General features: G+C 32.5%; 2 protein-coding genes and 1 pseudogene across 2 annotated transcripts in view; 2 read left to right on the forward strand and 1 right to left on the reverse strand.

Annotated features, from left to right (window-relative positions):
- Positions 1-3,755, forward strand: part of LOC128180618 (uncharacterized) — a 37,098-nt gene extending 33,343 nt beyond the window's left edge. The window contains exon 11 of the mRNA XM_052848752.1: positions 3,672-3,755. Within this exon, the coding sequence (XP_052704712.1) occupies positions 3,672-3,755 (84 nt within the window). The remainder of the gene's footprint in view (positions 1-3,671) is intronic.
- Positions 3,756-8,855: 5,100 nt separating this feature from the next.
- LOC128180168 (uncharacterized) overlaps positions 8,856-21,277 on the forward strand; it is a 40,731-nt pseudogene continuing 28,309 nt past the window's right edge.
- On the reverse strand, positions 14,868-19,705 carry LOC128180169 (uncharacterized). Its single transcript, XM_052848054.1, has 7 exons — positions 19,605-19,705; positions 16,762-16,958; positions 16,383-16,497; positions 15,989-16,278; positions 15,653-15,873; positions 15,366-15,525; positions 14,868-15,099 (listed from the first exon to the last, which is right to left on the reverse strand). Coding segments are annotated over exons 1-7 (1,155 nt in total). The 5' UTR covers positions 19,607-19,705; the 3' UTR covers positions 14,868-14,929.

Genomic DNA, 21,277 nt, shown 5'->3' on the forward strand with positions numbered 1-21,277 from the left:
GCGCGTTATTTATGTATTTTAAATTTGTTTTTGTAAATCACAATGTTTTCACTCTATGTTATTGATAAAATATTCCGGAGTTTTGAAATCATTCTAACTGTTGTCCTCAGAAATGAAATATTCATTTTATTCATGTCAATGCATTGACATGACATGTTACTGTTTTGGATATATGGTATATACATTTCCATGTTAAATGGATATACTGGTATAATGTTATCAATTCATATTCCGATTATATTATGTCTTTTATTTCTAAATCATTAATCAGGGAGGTTGGTATTTATTAGAAAAAAAAATCACCCAAAGCATCCATACTTTTATGTGAAAGAAATAAATTTGATGATTGCGTGTATTATGAAATTGTTGCAGTGCAATTGTAGATAATTAGTAAAAATATTTTTTTTGTAAAAGAGATCGCGAAAAATATTCCATTGCTAGAATTATTGGAAACATGGTTATTTATAAAATGATCCCCCTATGAAATACCCCATATTTGGTATAGGATAAGGGGGTTGTAAAGGTGTTTAATTGGTCCTTAATGACCGTGATATTGTTTCATACGAATGTCAAACAGGTTACAATGTTGATTTAATTTAGTGTTCATTAGTGTATGAAAACAAATGCATGAGTGAATGGTATACTGGTAATCTCATTGTTCTGAATTAAAGACCAGAAATATTACCATCAAAACGATAAAAGATATATGGAAAGTTATAAAACAATCATTTATACAACAGTATGAAGCTGTAAGTTATTGTGAGAATGAATGTGAGAATGGGGTTAAGTAGCCAAAAGGCAGGACTGAGGGTACAGCTTTGAACCAAGAAGGATGTAATTTTGGGTGTTTTGGCAATGATATAAAGGAAGATAAATAATGCCCATGTCTTCTTGTTTACCCACAGCTTAGTTGATTTAAATTGTTCACAATTTGCATAATGTTTGCATATTGTTGCACGGTAAATGGCGTTGTCGAATGAATTATGTACATATTACGCGTGATTTGGTACGGTTGATCCGCCACATTTGCTGGGTTAAGGTTCTACTGAATACATGCCATTATTATTGCCGATCATATTTTTATAAGTCATTGACGCGTGTATTATATTATAATAACCTATGTATATCAAGTTTGAATTTTTTGTTAAAAAATAAACCTTATTAAAAATTACCGATATTTTCAATTTTTATCAAAATTAGATTTTCTGATATAGACATGAAGCTGTACAATTAATGGGTGTACATGTATATTATATTTTATTACATGTATGTTTTGTAGATTATCAAGTATTAAAGTAATTTGGTCGTTAAAGGAGAAACACCTAAGTGATAACCTATCTATCGTAATTTTTAATAAATCTGAACTTGCTATATATAAATGGCCGATCTGATCTTGACTTCAGACTTTAAAAATCACCATGACGTGTTTGTCATTTACAGTAAGTTTTTTTTTCATTGTAACACTTTTTGTATGGTCTCAATCCAAACCAAAAACACATTATAATTCCGTGGTGAATGATTAAATGCTTTATACTAAAATATAGTTCAATAGTTGACCACCATTTGGAGGTCATTTGCTTCAGCAAGATACATACATATATCAAATCGCTTTGTTACAGAGTATGTAACCAAGGCTTTGCGTTTTTGTTGTTGACATAATCTAAATTGAAGTTTTTACAATCGTTGTTAACAAGGCCTGCTTACATAACACAACTAAGAACTGTGAGCGTAGTATCATGTTTGTAACTTGACACATGACATTTCAATTTTGATTTGCCACTCAAAATACTGTTTAAGTTATCTTTGAAATTTTAAAAGGCGTTAATACACTTTAAGACATTCAGCTTTAATTGTTATCATGTCCCTGTAACATAAAAGAATAAGTAAAAAAAAAAAGGAATTAAAAAATTTAGGAGATGTCTATCAAATCTCAACGATCTAAAAGTATGAATAGAAATTCCTTTGGCTTGCTTGTTTTACACTTCGGAGTTTTTTTTTTTACATGTTATATAGCATTTGATATTTACTTCTTATAATAATTTATTTAAGTTTCTTTAAAAAAAAAAATTAGAGCTAGAATTGCAAACTGATTTTTAAAAACAAAGAATCTATAAATAAGATTTTAAAAAACTGTAGAGTGATGTCTTTAAAGTATTTATGCTAAGGTAACATAGGTTATACCGTTAGCATAACACATTTTAGAGCTAGACTCTCAAACCAACATGAACACGTTTAGATTTACAAGCATACAGGTCTGGATTTTGTAAACACGTTTACAAACTCAGTCGTAATGTCTGACAAAAAAGCAAGTAAAAAGTTAAAACACAGTTTTTATCAAGAGTCTTCTTTCCTCCCCCTATTTAGTGATCAATGTACTTAAAACTTTTTACACAATGACATTCAAAATACCCTTTTTTATTAAATAAATAAATGTTTCTCATTAAACAATGCCTTATTTATAAAATATGAAACACTCTTCTCTTAATTTTTGATGCCAAGATGAATTTAATCCAACATTAATATTGAATCATGATTTTGAAACCGATTTGGGATGTTAAAACATTATTTAACATGAGCAACTAAACTATTTGAAAGAAGATGGGTGAATGAGGCGAGTAAACTGCCCATATCTGGATAAATAAGATACTATAAATTTAAAATATGAACAAATTTCATAATTTCTCATTGAAAACAATGTATATTTACCATAATATTGATTTATAACCTTAAGATATGTTAAATATTTAGAATAGGTTGATTTAAACTGGCGTATGCGTGTCAAAACTTCCAAATAGGGTCATTTTTAGAACTTCAATGTCTTTTTTTTATAGAGTGGGTCTGGGCTCCATATTTTTGTCATAGTCTATATAAGGTTTAAAGGAAATCAAACCGATTTCAATCAACAAAAAACGTGGAAAAATGACCCACTATACTTTAAAAATATCATTTTTTATCCCAACAATTTAACGTTTTAGAGAAATACTACGTCCGTAAATTCGTCATTGAGGTTGCATTTAGCATTTCCCAAAGTTGTATGTTGTGACTAAAATGGCCCAGTGGTTAGAGCATCAGACATTAGGTAACATTATAGATCTAGTGTTTTTAGGCTGTGTGTTCGATACCACCAAAACTTTAAAATTTATTTTTTTTCTTATCGTTTGTTAGAATATTCAAAACTGAATATAGTTAGAAATTTTGCTTTTGTAAACTTGTAATATAACATCATCTAGTATATTTGGTTGAAAAAAAAAATAATTTGAAATTGTATTTTACGATAAAAGCATTTGCGTTATCTTGTTCCCCCATCTTCTTTTGATATTTTCAAGCGATGATATATATTTTGTAATCCATACTAAAATTCAGTGTGACATGGCACTTCACCACTTTTCCTCTAAATAAAGTTATATCATTCTTTGCTTCAAAAGTGCGAACAACGTGCTACTGGTGAAACATCCATCAATTGTTTGCTGAATTACAATATATTTATTATTAGTTTTATGTTTTTGTTAACGCTTACATATTTTCTTTTGACATCATTCATATTTTTGTTGGAATAGCGTAGGCATACAATATAATGGATGGTTTCTCCCTACTATAAAGTATATCAATGAATTTATTTAATCAAGCTGAACTCTACACCTTGTGTTGGTCAAACTATTGTGATTTTACAGGAAACTCGCACCTTCTACTTTGGGATCACCCGAATCTCTATCTATACGAGTAGAAGATACAATATGAAAGCCAACTTTCATTGACTACTTTTGATTTGAACATTCAAATATATTTTTATAAATTGAAATTATTATAAACTTTAGATTAGGATCAATCACAGCTAAAATTGACATTTATGATATCTATTACCAAAACATCTGAAATTGAAATATCATATACGTTGAACACCTTGTAGTGGTCACCTTAATCTTCGAAAATGCACACCAATTTATTGATATTATCGAACCTGTATGAAAGACAGATTCCTGCGGACTACTTTGGAGCTTTGTTGTACGCACCTTCCTTTTATACTTTGCTACAATTTCTAAAACCTTATATCAACTAAATTGAGTGATAAAGAATGACCTGACGCGCAGTGGTTAGTGCTAGGATATCATTTGTAGACTCATTGACGCGAAACTCCTTGAACTTTAGACTTTAAAAAAATGCACTATCTTTATCCTGCATGGAGTTGAACCTTTTTTGTAAACACAATCTATATCAATTGAAAAAGTATTTCAAGATTTTTGCGGTCGTTTTTCCTGCAATAGACTGAAAAACAAAATATAAATGCGGAATATTCACAACTGCAGTCTACTACCTGGGTAAAAAAGGGCAAGTAAATTTTGTATTTCCTTCCTGAATCTTATGCACTATTGTAAAAAATATTACTTTTAAAAAAAATTTAAGATTTTTAGTGCTAAGGTTACCAAAGTTTGCTTCCAAGCCTACAGCGAATTAAGCATGTTTAGCTTAATAATATGAAGAATATTGAAATTGAGTAATAACTTCTAGAAATATGATAAAAATTTAAAATCATTAGTTTTAGGATTTTTCTAAATTACGGGACGTTTACATTTCTTGTCTTCCTTGTTCATATAGTAAATATCTCCAATAGTTTGTTCGGTGTAAAAAAAGAGGTAATTAGCAATAATACCGATTAAAATCAAAGCCCGATCGTTTAAACATCTCTCTAATGTATGTAGCACATGCTATGTATTACTAGACGGCCCAGCCAATACTGTTTTTCAGGTATGCTATAAGACACGCCCATATGTGTCACTCATGTTTTATGAAATTATTGGGTTTTAGGGATCAGAATTGATTCGAAATTTTATCACAGATAAAGACAGTTGAAAATGTATCTTTTTTAAAATAAGTGTAGAAAATTGAAAAAAAACCCATGCGATATGTCCTTTAAAGCTGCTTGGTCCAATTTTTTTGTTATTACTGTGCAATTTTTTCTTTCTATACAAACCATTTATCTTCGAAAGTTATGGACGTTCTCCTATTTACACCAGCAGAGACAGTGAAACGATATCCTGACCATATTGAGTTATATACGGGAATGAGTTCATAAGTGCCTATTTAATAAGACTGACATTGTTTTTTGGATATTTTATGCAAAATCTGAGCGCCACAGTCGATCAAAATCACTTAATCGGGAAAACGATTATTGACTTACGCGGCTTACCTCCCTTGCTTATGACGTCAGTAAGACCCAATAGCCTTATAAAGCTATGTTGTGAATACAAATATCCAAGTAATTTTGCAGCATTTTAAAAGAAAAAAAATACTATTTTATATAAAAACTTGTATAATTATACAATAATCAGCCATGTCAGTATTTTTTATCTCAAGAAATGAAATCGTGTGCGTTTATATTTAATAGCGTGTACATATTCAGTTTCGAGACTGCACGGAGAATGAATGATTTTCTTCATAGATCCACATGCAAGTATAATATAATTTTAATATTAGCGTGTATATATATGTTTTATTTCGATCTTTTAATGAAATTGACAAATTCAAAAATAATTGATTGTTTTTTTCCCATTTGCACGTTCATGCAATTCATTAAGATTTTTTTTCCAAACAACTTATATATAGGCCTCGTGGTGCCTCATTCGCTTCACGATTAGCCTATATTGTTTGTTTCGCTTTCAAATTCACAAATATGTTACCATCTAATTATTTAAGTCTAAGAGAAATTTCTTCAAGTGTTTTGTTTTTGAAACGAGTACTTGTATGTGCGGTGTTTTGACTTTACAACGTGTATGTGTGGTGTTTACTCACAGATCCCGTCTATCTCACCGCAATGTTTTCTTTCGTTTTTTCAAACAACCGATTTATTTTACCGATACATTTCTAAATCCTTAAATGCCATATTTCCGCGATCTAATTTAATAAAACGTTAATACACGTGTACACTAAGTATTTTCTAATATAAAGATATTGCTACATGTATATATCAATAAGTCAGAAATAAAATTTAAGAATAATTTTGTGGCATTTTATAGCAGCTCTTAAATACAAACTATGTACACAATGCCTCAAACATTTTCATTGACCTGCCTTATACTTTTTTATGTAATAAAATAAATCAAATCAATTAAAATGCTTTAATTCCCTTTAAATGTAGCTCAATCATTATACGTACCGAAGAAGAAAATTATGTTTCTATTTCAAAAGGATAAGGATAATTCATTAATCAGCTGTTAATGTTGGAGCATTTCTTTCGTTAAATTTCCACTGCAGTACGGGATCTTCATCATGATTTTACTCTGGTGAGAAGCTGATATTAGATTTATTCATTAACGACCACTTAAAACTAAGTCATCTGTAGGCTACTACGAAATCAAATGATCTCATTTGAAAAGAAAGACACGTTCATATATGCAAAAATTACTAAAATTTAATCGATAAACTACTGTAAAATAACACTAGTTTTGATGCATTGTTTACATCGGTGGGTCTTTGTGACGTCATAATTCCACAAAATCAAGAACGATAAGCGGGGAAGAATTTTTTCAGGTGCTCAGATTTCACTGTTATTTCTCAGTAATGCAAAGGCAAAAAAATCTTGCATCACGTATTTTAACATTTGTTTATACCAAGCTTTATATTTATGAAAGAAAATCATAGTGTTAAAAATCGTTTCATATGACCTAGTTAGACATATTCAAAGTAAATAAAAATAATTTATTTTTGGGCAAACGAAAAAACAAACCAAAATGCATCACGGGAATGTTTAGAAAAGGAAACCGTTTGGTTTCGTCCCCCGAATAATATGGTTTATTCAACCCGCATGCTATGCTTTGATTGTAAAGAAAGCCAACTTCAGAAATATTAGCGAACAAAACCTACACTTGTTTATTTGTAATTTGTCTGATCATTTCGACCTCTTATTAAAGTGATGCCAAAGTGGCCATGAAAATTCTCTGAGTTATAAAGCATATGCTAAGGTTGATCTATGAAATTAAAAAAAAAATATAAAGAATTTTTTTTATGTCATCACATTATGTTCAAATTAAAAACCAAAAACTCCAAAAGAAGTGCTGATTAATTAAGCAATATTTTGATAAAATTTTATAATTGCTATGTAAAAACGCCAATAATGTAAATGATTTTGAAATTTGTTTCCGTTCTTAAAATCAATGAATATAATTTGCAAATAAGTACCATCAAATACAATAATTATTGCAGAAAATTGTAATTGTCAAAAAAATTATAATGTTAGAAAAGGGGGGCAATTCCAATCAAAATATCTCCCTTGCATGATACGAAAGCAGACATGAAAATTATATGTGCTGTAGAGGACATCTTAATGTTGTGGTGTTTTTAAAAAAAGTAAAATGGCAAATACTTTTACACTCCAACACTCTGTTCCCCCTTAAACATTCCAATATATAGGTGAAATTATAAAAAAAACATCATTTATAATCAAACTTGACAATCATGAATGTTTACTATTATTACAAAAACTGCTGAAATTAGAATATTGAACATGTATATGTTGTCCAAGCTATTGTTGTATTTTTGAAGTCCCTGTCAAAATTGCAGATAATTAAAAATACAGTGGAATCTATACAAATATGTTCTCAATTCAGTATTCACTTTATCACGACGTCACAATGATAACTCCAAGCGCTTATCTCTTTTCGGTTGCAACATTGTAAGCGTACGAAAAAGGTTGTATAAATGATTCTGAACGATTTGCCATTTTCAAACCTAAATATAAGTAATAAAGAGGACCGTGTTTTACAAAAGGACCTACGACACAGTTGTAAATATTTTGAGTCTAATGAAACGATTTTTGAAGAAATGGGTTTTTTTTTATATTAAAAATTATTTATTAATATATATTTGGATTTCCATTGTTATATTTTACAGCCAATGTAATAAAACATTGATTAGTTTGTATTTAATAAGCATTCAATAATTGGTAGTACGTTCTTTTGTAAAACGAAGCCTTGCAATGTTAAAAAGTTCACTGGGATATGAACTTGGTTAGTACGTGATCAAATCTTCTGAGAAGCCCTTCGAGCTTCACAGGATTTGATCAAATGACCAACCAAGTTCACATCGGCTTCATGGGATATCATCATGTGACCAAGCAAGTTCATTTCCCAGTGAACTTTTTAAATTGCTGTTTATTTCTTAAATAACTAGTAAAAATGAATAAGGTACATATAGACATCCTCCACCCTTTGTGTTTAACTTGTCTTAATTTTTTTCGTATAATCCCTAAGAATTCGTTTCGAGTTGTTGCCTCCACTACTTTTCGCTTGAAATTTCGATAATCAGTAATATCTTTGTGCTAAAACTACGTGTATCCACTAATATTAAACATTTCCAGATGATCTGTTTTAAAACACCCCCTCTACTGCTTCAGGCTTCATTACACTACCCAAAATAGAATGTCTACGGGGATTGTGCATTACGTCAGCCACAAAATAGCCCGGATAATAACCTTGAAAAATTGTGCAATGTATTCCGAGTGAGTTCCGAATGGTGAAAAGACGTAAACATTTCCCATCATAAATATCGTTAGAAATCTATTTTCGTTCCTGTGAACTTTTATGGGTAAAATATGATTATATGTCATCAATATATCTTAAATATCTCCCCTTTTATTGATTTCGATTGCATTGCTTTCATTGCATGTATTTTTATTTTTACAGTGTGTGTATTTTTATTAAAAATCATTTAAAAGTGATATAAGCAATAACTTGGGACAGACTGTAGATAAATAACCCGCTTGTTGAATCGAGGTCGATGATAATAAAACTTGAACATGTGCCAATCAACGAGTCTTGTTTAACTTTAAAACTAAATTTCTCATCTAGAACTCATGGCCGAAGTGTAAAATGCAAACGCCTGCATATTGTTAATGTTATTTTTTTCTCAGTTTATTGAGTGAGCGAAGTTTGATTATTTTATCTGAATCGAGTAGCTATGGCGATGTAAAATCTAGGACAACAAAGGTGAGACCTACACTTTGAAAAAAAGTTTTACAGGTAAGACGTCATTAACATATATAGGGTGGTAGGGATAGGAGCGAGTAAAAAGGAACATGGTGGACGGTGCCTTTTACGAATTAACGTTTCTAAAATATAAACGGGTTAAGGGTACATATACATTTTGAAAGTGTTTAAACTTATACACCAGTATTAAGGCAAATAGAATATCTTTGTTTACTAGATAATACAATACAAAATGAAACTAGAGAACACAAGAAATCAAGTACATCTGTGTGTAAAGGTACGCGTTTATACACAACAGCAATAATTGCTTAATGACATGCTTCTACATCGTAAAGCAAAAAATATTTTTGTTCTTTCGAATTTCCGTCCAAAAATTTGAACGAAAGTCATGCGGTTTTTTTTTAAATTTTCAATCATCTCTATATCTACACTTATTTTTTTTTTAAGATGAGAAACGCTTATTGTTGTGCATTGAATAAGTGATGAGCTTTGTATTGCATTGAAAGAAACCAGATTTGGATTTTATATTGGGAGTAAATTATATAAGGTGCAGGTGTTTACGTGGATTGCTAGCAACATACGAGTATAATTTTTAATAGTTTATTTGTAGTTTTTAAAGATTTTAAATCATTTCGTTTTGATGTTTGGTAACTATTATCAGTAAATATGTGTGTTTTTCATTAAATCTATAACATATTGCTCCTTAAAGGAGAAACAAATGTTCTATCTAGTAGCTTGTAATTAGATAAAACACATTCGTTTCCTCTAAAAGTGCATACACTATAAAAGACACGACGAAATTGTATTTCAATTATGAGATTTTTTTATTTTAGGTTGACAGTTGACAGCGCAAACGACAACCAATCATTTTAGAATCTAAGAAGAGAAGATGAGTTTTTACACAAAATTATGTCTTCTGGTTTTGATATATTTCTTTTCCTCCATAATCGTTCTAAATACGTGTGTAAGTAAAAGTTTTACTCATTTGCTTGCTTAACGAGTCTTCGTAAACATTTGATAAAATTACTTCAATCGAATACTTTTGTAGATACTTGTAAATGATGTTAAAAGTTTAATGCGTAGTACAACAACAGTTAGATGGGTTGAATGCTGGCTGAGGTCTGTGTTGCTCTGCTTTGAATTTATATTTCGTTTAATGGATTTTTGAGATCATTCACGGTTTGTTATTGTCATTTTTTTCATGCGATCTCGTTGCGAGCAACAAGCAAGCCTCCGTTCAATGTCAACATCATATTCTCGAAGAGACATACATTTTTGTACCACCACAGATTAGAGGTTAACCTTATACGCTGAATTGCGACACATGGATAGATTGTGTAGATTGATTGTAGTTGATTAGGGGGCAGTCTTTTATCTGAAATTCTTATTTGGCACAGTGACAAGAGTAAATATGAGATTAGACATAAAGAACAAATAGAAAAGAGATACAACGCACTATACATCCACTCCCTGGTTGAAAATAAATAATCAAGTTCATATTTTTTTCCAGTCCACCGTATCAAAAAAAAAACTTAAAAATAAATAAAGACCACGTACAGAAAGCATTCTATCATAAATAATACATAAACTGTCTTATCCCGCGCTTGCGCAGGATATAATTTAATTTCTCTGTAAAAATTTACAATATATTTTGCGTTCAAAAGTGACATTAGATCAAATTTCTGGTCCCCTAAAGAACTTTAATTGCGTAAACATCGTAATTTTGGAAGGCTAAGCAGTTGTAAAACATCAAAATGAATATTTTGCTTAATAAATGTTGAAAAAATTGTCATTCATTTTGGGATTAACTCTGGGTTTACTCTGGGTCCACTCTAGTAAACCCAGAGTAAACCCAGAAAGTAAACCCAGGGTTTAGTTGGGGTTTACTTTCTGTTAGGTTGGGTCTGATCGGTACTGTATATCTGTTTTGATCTTTCAGAAAAAGCTAGAGGGATATAAGTTTCCAGTGTATTCAACAGAATTTTGTCCGGGAAATGAATCAGAGTGGAACAAAAGATCATCAACTCTCAACTGTAACACGACTAATGGCTACACGTGTTTACCGAACGACAACTTCACGGAGCTGTTAGAATTCTGTTACACGGCACCTTTTATATGGATTCAGGAAGGTACAGACAAGACGTTGGTTATTTTTGCGTGTGCTCCTTTTGCAGTTACTTAAAATTCATCCTACATATATACCATTCCAAATGTATATATTTATCTTTCATATGATGTAAAATAAGATATACATGTACGTATACTTGCATAACTTTTCTATGAGTTTATTGAAAAAATGGCTTTATCATGAGGTTTAAAATATATAGATAGAAAAACGTTCATTTACTTTCAGGCTTGTGTTTATACCTAAAAAGAAAAGGTTCATACGTTGATGCATACAGCTGTAGTCACTTCATAGATGGATGTCACAATACCTCGTTTCAAAGCAGAAGAATCTTTGACTGTAAGAGTAGTAACTTCCGCATGTTATATTACGTTCCAACAAAGTTATCAAAAATATTTGAAAAAAATGCTTACGTAGGTTAAAATACAATTAGACCATAGGCCACATCGCTCACCTGGGCAACAACTACCATAATTAAATCAGTTTTATGGAGTCAGATAAGACTGTCATTTTTTTTCTCCAGATATTCTTCACATGTAAATTAAATATTAAACCCCTTTTACCATGAGAGGATTTCATTTTTCGTATCACAAATTGAACATTGCAGTTACCTGTTCATGTATACATGTATATAAACCTACATAAAACTTTGAATCCCTTGAGGAGCACATGAATTGTCGAAATTCCATCTGGATGGATGCACATTCTAAACAATTTAGAATTAACACTATGTCAAGATGTTTCCATTTCAGTAATACATCAGAATTATCATGAACTATTTAACTGTCTCTCACTCACATGCTAGGTGAAAAATAGGTAATTCTTTATGCGCTCTATAGTTTGCTTACTACGTGCGCGCATCCAGAACAAGTTGCTGAGGGAAGGGGGCGATGTCCAAGTGATATTTTAAACGTTTTCAGGGGAAAAGTCAGAGACACATTTTTGACATAACACCTCAACGACCACCCTCCCTGCGCTAAAGATCCGCGAATGGACTAGTGTCCTTTTTAACTTCCTCCACGTATTCTAATTTCCCGTTCTCAATAGTCCAGTTCATTTTATCTGTGGACTACTCCATATCCTTTTATTTTCCAGAAAATTTGTTTTGAGTTTATCTGAATATCTGAATTTATTTTGACTCGAATTAAAGCACTTAGACTTTAAAGTTTTTGGAACTAATTCTTTCTTCTTCCTTTTTTTGGGGGGGGGGGGGGGTAACTCTGCTTGTAAATCAGGCATCGAGTGTTATCCCATGCGGGGTCCAATTGTAACAAAATTCACAGTTAAGAGCACCTTTCTCTTGCAAAGACTGAACCATTGAGCCATCTGTACATTCAATTGTATTTTACAGACCCAGCTTGTATAACTATTGGTAATGGTTGTTTCCTGGCCAATCAATCTTGTAAAAGGTAGGTTAATTAAGTCAGAAAAAAGGTATAACGTTAAGTAAAGTTAAGTAAATGTAGTAACGTTAGTAAAGTAAAAATCATATGAATTATTTGTTTATCTAATCAAAACACACATACACACAAAACAAAAACAAAAAAACAAAAAACCGAAGCAATTATAAACGAATTTAAACATACTATAAACCAACTTTTATTCGCGGCGACTAATTATCTCGATAAACTGGTTTGCGACGACTAATGTTCGCGACCAAGCCTTTTCCAGACCTGCATTGTTATTAAAACTATAGACAAAGGATTTGTTTGCGACGAGAAATATTCGCGACGACAGGGCTCTCGCTAACCTCGCAAAAAATTCTTGCACGCAAGTAAAAGTTGGTTTACAGTACTTACTTTGTAGAGTATCCAAGTATTCTCATCTGAATTATCTCTATCTTGTGAAAAGGATAAAAGGAAAATAATAATTTTTAAAAATTTACAGTTCTTCAAACGGAACATCAGGAATTAACAAGGATGACTGCGTTTGGGTCTTGATTATGATGAGCATCATCGTCGTTGTTTCTTTTTCATCCTTTATGCTGTACGTCTACCGTAAAAAAAGTGAGTTTTTTTTTTAAATAATGTATGTAATGGACCTTCTTCCAAGCATCATTTACGTATTGAAGGATGAGGATCATTTTATGTAATGAGTCTGGGGCTCAAGTGGATGTCACGTAGCATTATTTTCTAGTGCAGAGGGGCGTATCTCAATTTAAAGAAGTTAAAAGTATGTATGCCGTTTTAAATGAAAATTTTTTTAAGAAAGAAATGTTTGTGTTTTTCCATTAAGCTACAAAAGTTATATACTTTATGCAAATTATACAGTTTAAATCAAACGCATTTAAAAGTATTGCTTATAAATGCTAATTTATTTGAAATATTCATAAGCACGTGGTGTGACAGGCTTATTTTAGAACGTGCACAACATTTCGATGCAAAAATATGGTCGGACCGTATACCGAAGTGGTATAACGCGTTAGGAGAGAAAATTTGAAAAGGGGCGCTGTAAAATGAAAATCATTTAATATTTATTAGTTTGATAAGATATCGGCGCTTCTGTTTGGTCGAAAAATGTCTTTGATACCTGCATCAATAGAATTTTTGCCGGATCTACTTTTCTCATCTGTTTTAAATTTAACACTATTTATAGAACGGGAATTTCCGAAATAAACTGTCAACAAAGTGTAAAGTTGTGTCTGTTTAATTGTCAGCATGCAAAAGACAACTTTATAAATATAAAAAAATTAAAAGGTTTACCTTCAAATATAAACAATACATATTATTTAATTCACTAAATAGTAAAGTAAGCGTCTTCTCACAATTTCGTCTGCTTGAGGTCAATCAACATTTATTGCGAGGCTCGCTGTTAATTGTAACAAACGTATAGGCCTATACACTTTTACGGTAACACTGCTGTTCTAATTTGGTAACGATGAGTTTTAAATCTACACACGTACAGGATCGGTCATCAGAATAAGCAAGCATCGTAAAGCAAAGCTATGAGTAGTTTTCCAAGCGGCAGATAAACCATTTAAGTACATCACTGGCTATCTATTTACTAAAACGTTTACAAAGTCGCTTTCATACTTTTCTTTTTCGACATATCAGCTAGTTTCGTCCACGATCGCCTCTCCTGGCATGGTTATGCTCAGGTGCACATTCTAGCGATCTCACATGAAAACCAGTTTTAACAGTTTAACGAATCTTTTTGCATTGTGAATAATATCACAAGCTATCGCATGTATTTTCCTTTCGTTTTCAATTCAGTCGGTTCAGATTTTATTTCACTATTTGTGTTTAGTCAATTAAATTCAGCTCAATACCCAGATAGCATGTCTATATTGGGCCAACGTTGGCCCAACAAAACCCGTTGTGTTGGGCCAACGTTGGCAATCTTCGTTGGGCCAATGTAATTTTGCTAATCGGCCCAACGATGGCCCAATTTGTTGGGTCAACAGTGGCCCAACGTAAGCAATATATGACACATACCAATAACCAACAGTGGACCAACGTTGGTGTAGCTATTAAATCTCTTGGTTGATGTTGGCCCAACGTTGGCCCAACTTAATCTCTTAAATGTTGGTAATGCGTTGGCTTACATTTCAATTTGGTTCCTGTTCTGTAAATTTTTTTAGCAAATAACTAGTCAGCACTTAGGTTATCTCATTTTCCTCAGCTGACAGCATCCTTGATTTTGTTTAAGTTATTTTTCCACATCCCAATCAATTAAAAAATCGATATTTTAATACTAGTTGTTTTATGGTAACCTAGCAAATAGCATGTAAGTAAAACTTATTAAAAATTAATAAAACATTTGAATGAAATATAAACTTTATTTATACATCTGTAAATGAAATGGAGTATTAATGACTCTTTGTTTTTCAGTCTGATTCATCAGCCTCGGCCTCAGTTCTGGCATTTTCTTTCTTTTTTTCTGCTCGTCGTTTCCGTCCACCATCGCGGTCGGCAGAATATCTTAGCCAGTCCTTAATCACTTTTTCAACATCGGCCTCTGTTGCTTGCGCACAAAATCTGTTTTTCCTCACAGCCTCTGTAAGAGATGTTTAAATAAGTAATACACCATATCCCTGATAAACTCTAAAGCAAATGACGTACTGGAAATTTATGTGAAACAACAAACTCACTATGTAATGTATTTGTATAGAATATTTATAAGAATATATAATTTTAAACAATATGATTTAAAACGGAACATGTTTTGCAAGAATAAAAAAAGCAAAGTAGACCAATTCCATCTGAAAGCATTACCACCATTTAAAAAGACTTCGATTTGTTCACGGAAAAATTAGAACTTACTTAGCACAATGGGTTTCAACTTAAGGGCTGAAAACCCTCTTTTCTTGCCCTTTCCCTTCCAGTTTATTTGCTGTGCAAGGTCATTGGTCATTAGAAAGGAGAGGAGCCGCCTCACACTGGACTGAAGAGAGTCTCCTCCTATTGCTGTTAGATTTGGAAGCTTTAATAAAATTTATATAAGTTATTATTGCAGTGAGACTAAATATTTTATAATTATGAAAATAAAATGCAACCATATGAGGACACTTATGATAAAAAAAATAAATTCAAAAACATAGGTGACATACCAACGCTCTGACTATCCCACTGTCTTCTAATTGCTCTTCCAATGCATCCAAGTTGTTGAGTGTCTTTAATGGGAAATCAATTCCAATGTCCAAAGTTTGATCTGTCTCTGCCACGGGGGCTGCAACCTCAACTTTTGCCAGAATATTCTGCAAAAGTTTGGTGTTAAACCTGACCTGTCCTTTTATATCTTCGATTATAGAAATAATCTTGATGTCCGTGGCTAGAAAGACAAATAGGTGAATCTCTTATTAAAAGTGAAATTATCTAGATATTACCTTAAATAATACCTTTAATAATAATAAATGTGTGCAACAAAGATAGGTTTAAAAACTAACCTGATACTCTTGGCTTTGTGGACACCTCAGGTGTTGCCCGGGGTGATGCAGCTGTTGAGGGTGAACTGATTAGTCTTCTTTTTGGCTCATTTTGCTTTGGCAAAGATGATGATGATGATGATGATGGAGATGGTTGAGGAGTCACTGGTATGGGTAGTTCCGGAAGGGGTGGAAGATCCGGGAAGGATTTAATATTTTTCCGCGGGGACCTTCTTAACTTTTTCAGTTGTGTTGAGTCGTCATCCTCTTCATCCTCTGATGAAGATAAATTGTTGTATTTTGGATTGGGCCTGAAATTTACATAAGATGAATGAGTTTTTCCCAATTTACATCTATTATATACATATATAAATCATTGTATCAAATTTGACTTGTTTTGTAATGAATAATGTACCTTTTCTTTCTCTTCTGGCCCTTTTCTTCTCTTGATGCGTCCTCGCCGTCTGTGGTTTCAAGAGATGACGTCATAACCGCATTGGCAAGTTTAGATCTTGCTTTGTCAAAGTTGTCTTTTAAAATTACAAAAACAACATGTAATTAACACTTTGCATACCATTAATCTTCACATTTTAGTTAAGATAAAAATAGACATGTACTTAAATGGAAAAAACTTATCGATTAAAACATTACAGATTTACATTTTGATAAATTGTTTACCTCATTTTAATTAAGATTACAAAAAAAACCATGAATTCAAAATCATTCAAATAATTTAAAAGCTTGAACATTTTTATATGATATATTAAATATTAACAATAAAACATTTATCTTACCAGATTCATAGAGCACTCTGATATCCAAGCACATGTAGTCTGCTCCTGGTTTTAAACACTGCTTTATTGCGCTTTGAACTTTTGTCATGTTCCTCCACATTGGCCAGTAAGCTTTTTTCTTGTTTTCTGTCAGCCATGCACTTGGTATGACCTCTACTTCTAGGCCATCCGTGAATTCAACCACAGCATACATAGACCTATCATGGATATATGCATATATACATATCTATAAATAGTAAATTACAATACATAAACATATAAATGCTCATGTTTAGTTCCAAAGTTATTCTAACATATTGACAAACACTTTTTGTGACCTTGGTTTTAAGCATCCCAAATCATATCTTCTCACCAAATGTTACTTGTAAATGGAATTGCTAGAAACTTTCTTTTATATGGAAGCAATACACATTTTGATTGTATTTGGTTCAGTTTTGAGAAACTGACTTGCATTTCTAATTCATGCACCGTCTGAATTCCAAGTAAATTTGATGAGACAGGTGTACCAAAAAAGTCTTCAGTATTCCTGAATGCCTGATACACAATGAAAACATCAGCATCCTTTTGTATCAAGTTTTTCACAACCACAATCTTTCCATTCACACGTAAACAACTATCTTTAGCATTAAGTTTTATACTGTAATTGTCAGTTTCCAATGACCTGTACTGGATGCCATTTGCTAGAACATCAGGTATTGGCCCTAATGCATGCTCTCTTTTTAAAATTGGATATTCCTTCGCTTTCTTGTTGGAAGGATTCATGTAACGTTGTTCAGAAAGTCGACGTATTATCTGCTGCAATGCAAAAGATGGTTTACGAACCATGCGTTTCAGCTTTCCTAAGAAATTTTCAAATGGGAACGATGACACGTTGTCAAGACTGCCATATTTAGCAGCATCATTTGATAAATGAACCAGTCCGTGCACATTATAAACCATCATATCATTGCCATACAACTGACCAAAGTGATAAACAAAGGCAACAAGAAGGTCGTGTGCATAGGCATTGTATACATTGCATAAACTTTCATTCAACAAAATGTGCATGGCAACACTGAGGAGCAAGAAATTTTTGTATATGTTGGGATGTACAGCATTCAGTAAGACTAATGGGCCAGTGTACAATAAGAACTGTCTAAACTCTGTTGCCTTCCAGCGGTCAATGACATCTAAAGAACGGGGTTTGCGAGAAAATTCACATGGAATATAATTTTTCAAAGAGAGCAATGAATCGGATATTTGATTAATATCTTGTGACCCTAATCGACACCTTAAAGGGCCCTTTTTCCACAATAACAGCATACGTTTAACAACTCCTAGACAGACTAGGTGCATGTAATCAAGGGGGAACTGTGAAACCATGCCAACATTCAATTCTACAAAAGGTGATAAGCCTTTGTGATGTTCATCGTCTTCTAAAGCATTGAATGATACGTCAGTTCTTAAAGGTGCATTGGTCTCGGGAAAAGTCATTTTGCCAACATGAACACCAGACTGGGTACACTTATCACATCCTGAATACCCGGAATGACCCTTGATACACTTAACAAATGCTCTCGCAGGTGCATCACAGATTATGGAATCTAATTTCACATTGAAATGTTTGTCATTTAGGTCAAAACCATTGTCAGTTAGTGCTTTGAATTCACCAATAAATTTTTGCAAATAATCATTCAAATTACTTGGTTTGCTTTGCCCAGAGAAAATACCAATTATAAAAGGTGTTTCGTCACATAAGTTTTGAACTTTGCCAAGAATCGGCCAAAACTGATCATTTGTACTCTTGAAAAGTGGTAAACCATCAATATTTATTTGAAGAGAAAAGCTGAATCCGTCATCAAGTATATGTAACTGTGACTCAGCTCTCTGTGACAAATTTGACAAAATACCAAAATGATAATATTGCCCTCCTGCCAAATCTGACACATCATAGTTCAATTGAGTATGAAGGAGAGTCCTTGGATCTTTGGGCAGTGTGGGGAAATACTGTCTCAAAAGAGTCAATAAATCTAATAATGCGTTGTTAGGTATCTGAAAGCTTGTAGCCCACTCCCCAAGCTTTTGAGAGAGAGGTTTTTCCTGTTCAAGATCAGAGTCACTTTCATCATCTGTTTCACTACATACATTTTGAGGATGAAACATATTTTCAAGATTATCACCTTCTTCAGGCTCACAATTTTCATTTGCACCCCTTTCTGTGGTGTCGGCCATGTCATTATCACTATCATAAGTTATGTCACTTGAGTCAATCCCACTAGTATGTACCCTGCCAGTATCCTGGGCACTAGCACCCCCTGAATAATGTACATGACTTTGCCCTTCTACACTCCCAGTTTGAAATGAGTCCTGTGACTCGTCAGATTGGTTTTGTAAGTCAGACAAGTGATCTGAAATTCGTGATAGCACTCCTCTCCTAAGAGTCCAGTATGATTCAATTTTATCAGACATTTTTGCTTAAAAACAAGGTCTTTCAATTGCCAAATCTCAAATACTGTTAAAAGTTAATGCTACGTATGTATTTAAGACAGGTCTATGTTTTGCAAATACATGTAATCTGTAATAAAATTGATTTTACCTCAATGAGTGTCATAAATCGATTAAAATGGAATTACTTAAAGATTATACAGTACATGTGTGAATCCGATTACTACTATAAAACTGAACATAAATACCCTTAAACTTTGTACATCTATGAAGCTTATATAGGTATATATCCTATCTTACAAAGTAATTCGCTGCAGTAATAAATTTGAATACAGTAGTAAAGTACATGCTACATTGTATATATACTTATACTTTAAAGTTACAAAAAATGTATTAAAACATGTAAAATGCATACTTACATCAGTTAATTGTGGTGATATAAAAGCCCAAGCACTGAAAACTAAATGTGATTTCTTTGTCCAAAGAACACGAGGTTGTGGTGGAAACTCACTGACCTGATATCAAATAACACGAAAATTGTGTAAGAGAGCTCCGTTACCACAGCAACTGACCAATGTCCCGCTGAGACAGAGAGGCGAGGAAAGTTTTAGAGATGACCTAATTGTATCTTAAAGAGATGCTTCTAAAATTAGCACAACCCTTTATGCAGCAAGGACTTCTGTTTTCATCAATTGTCTTTCTATCATTAGCTGGAGAAAATACTAGGTGTATAAATTGTACATATGAATTTAAAAAAGAATCTTTATTAGTTAATTCAAATTAAAAACAAATATTATTAAAAACTAGTTATATAATGCAGTCACCTGGGACATGCATATTTTTTTCTCTCTCTCTTCGATTTGTGCTTATAAATTGCATGATGTTAAAAATGTCCAATTGTTGTCTAATTTCTATTCATTACTTATAAATAGTTTATATACATATAATGATTTAAATGGATTGATTCAAAGATTAGATGTTGGGCCACCGTTGGGCCATATATGCCAAGAATGGTTTTGCTTTAATTCGTTTATTTCTGTGCTCTTTTACGTTCTGTTTTGATTAAACGAATCTTATAAAGCAGGAATCATTAAATTTAATCCCATATGGTTAATGTTGGTTTTACAACGGTGGTGGAAATTATCAAATAGATCGATAAATTAATGATTAAGTCCAACGTTGGCCCACCATTGGCTCGAGCTAATGAGACCAACCTAAATTTTGTCACAGAATCTCAAATAAGTGCGACAGTGGGCCAACGTTGGCCCAACGTTATGTTCCCAACAGACATTGACACTCAAGTTAAGTGTGTCAAATGTATATTGGCCCAATGTTGGCCCAACGTTGTTCACCCAACGCCAACCTTACAACCCACAGCCAATGTTGGCCCAACAATGTCATGCTATCTGGGTAGCTCTGCATCAGGTGAAGGCACCTCCATTTCGAATATTGTTGCTGTTGTTGTATTGTATTCATGCGCACCGCTTCATTTACATTATTTACATTTTTTATCAATGGCACTTCACATTTTATGATTTGAAAATGTTTTATTAAATGAAAAAATTGGCCGGAAAACTTTTAAGAAACTTTTAAAAGATGAAGTTTTCCGGTCAATTTTTTTTTGATAGGTCGATCAATAGAAAAATCATAAAATTCATTTCTTAAATGCACTAAACTTTATGTTTACTATGAGTTTACCGCCTTTTTGCTGTTTTGAGTAGAGGGGTCCCAAAAAGAAAGGGATAATTTTGACGTTCTGTTTCGTAATTATTTTTTTTCAAGGGTATGAAAATAATGGTCAATTGCAAAAGAGCTCTCAATTGTTTTCGACACCGATACGCAACCATCCACATAAAATGCAGTTCACAATATCTGATATTTTTAGCTCACGTGAGCTGAAGGCTCACGTGAGCTTTTCTAATTACATTTTGTCCGTCGTCCGTCTGTCCGTCTGTCTGTAAACATTTACATTTTGAACTTCTTCTCTAAAACAACCTGGTCAATTTCAACCAAAGTTGACACAAAGCATCCTTATAGAAGGACAAATATAAATTGCAAATTAAAAATGAAAGACCGATTTTTATTCAAAGCG

This window comes from Crassostrea angulata, chromosome 4 (assembly GCF_025612915.1).
Source record: "Crassostrea angulata isolate pt1a10 chromosome 4, ASM2561291v2, whole genome shotgun sequence".
In the NCBI taxonomy this organism is placed as follows: domain Eukaryota; kingdom Metazoa; phylum Mollusca; class Bivalvia; order Ostreida; family Ostreidae; genus Magallana; species Magallana angulata.

Bases quoted from the DNA above. Each gene is read 5' to 3' on its own strand.
- LOC128180169 (XM_052848054.1), bottom strand. The intron at 16,498-16,761 runs GTAAGATAAATG...TAATTTTAAAAG, and splicing joins CAGAGTGCTCTATGAATCTG to ACAACTTTGACAAAGCAAGA. The intron at 15,100-15,365 runs GTAAGTTCTAAT...CATCTCTTACAG, and splicing joins GTTGAAACCCATTGTGCTAA to AGGCTGTGAGGAAAAACAGA.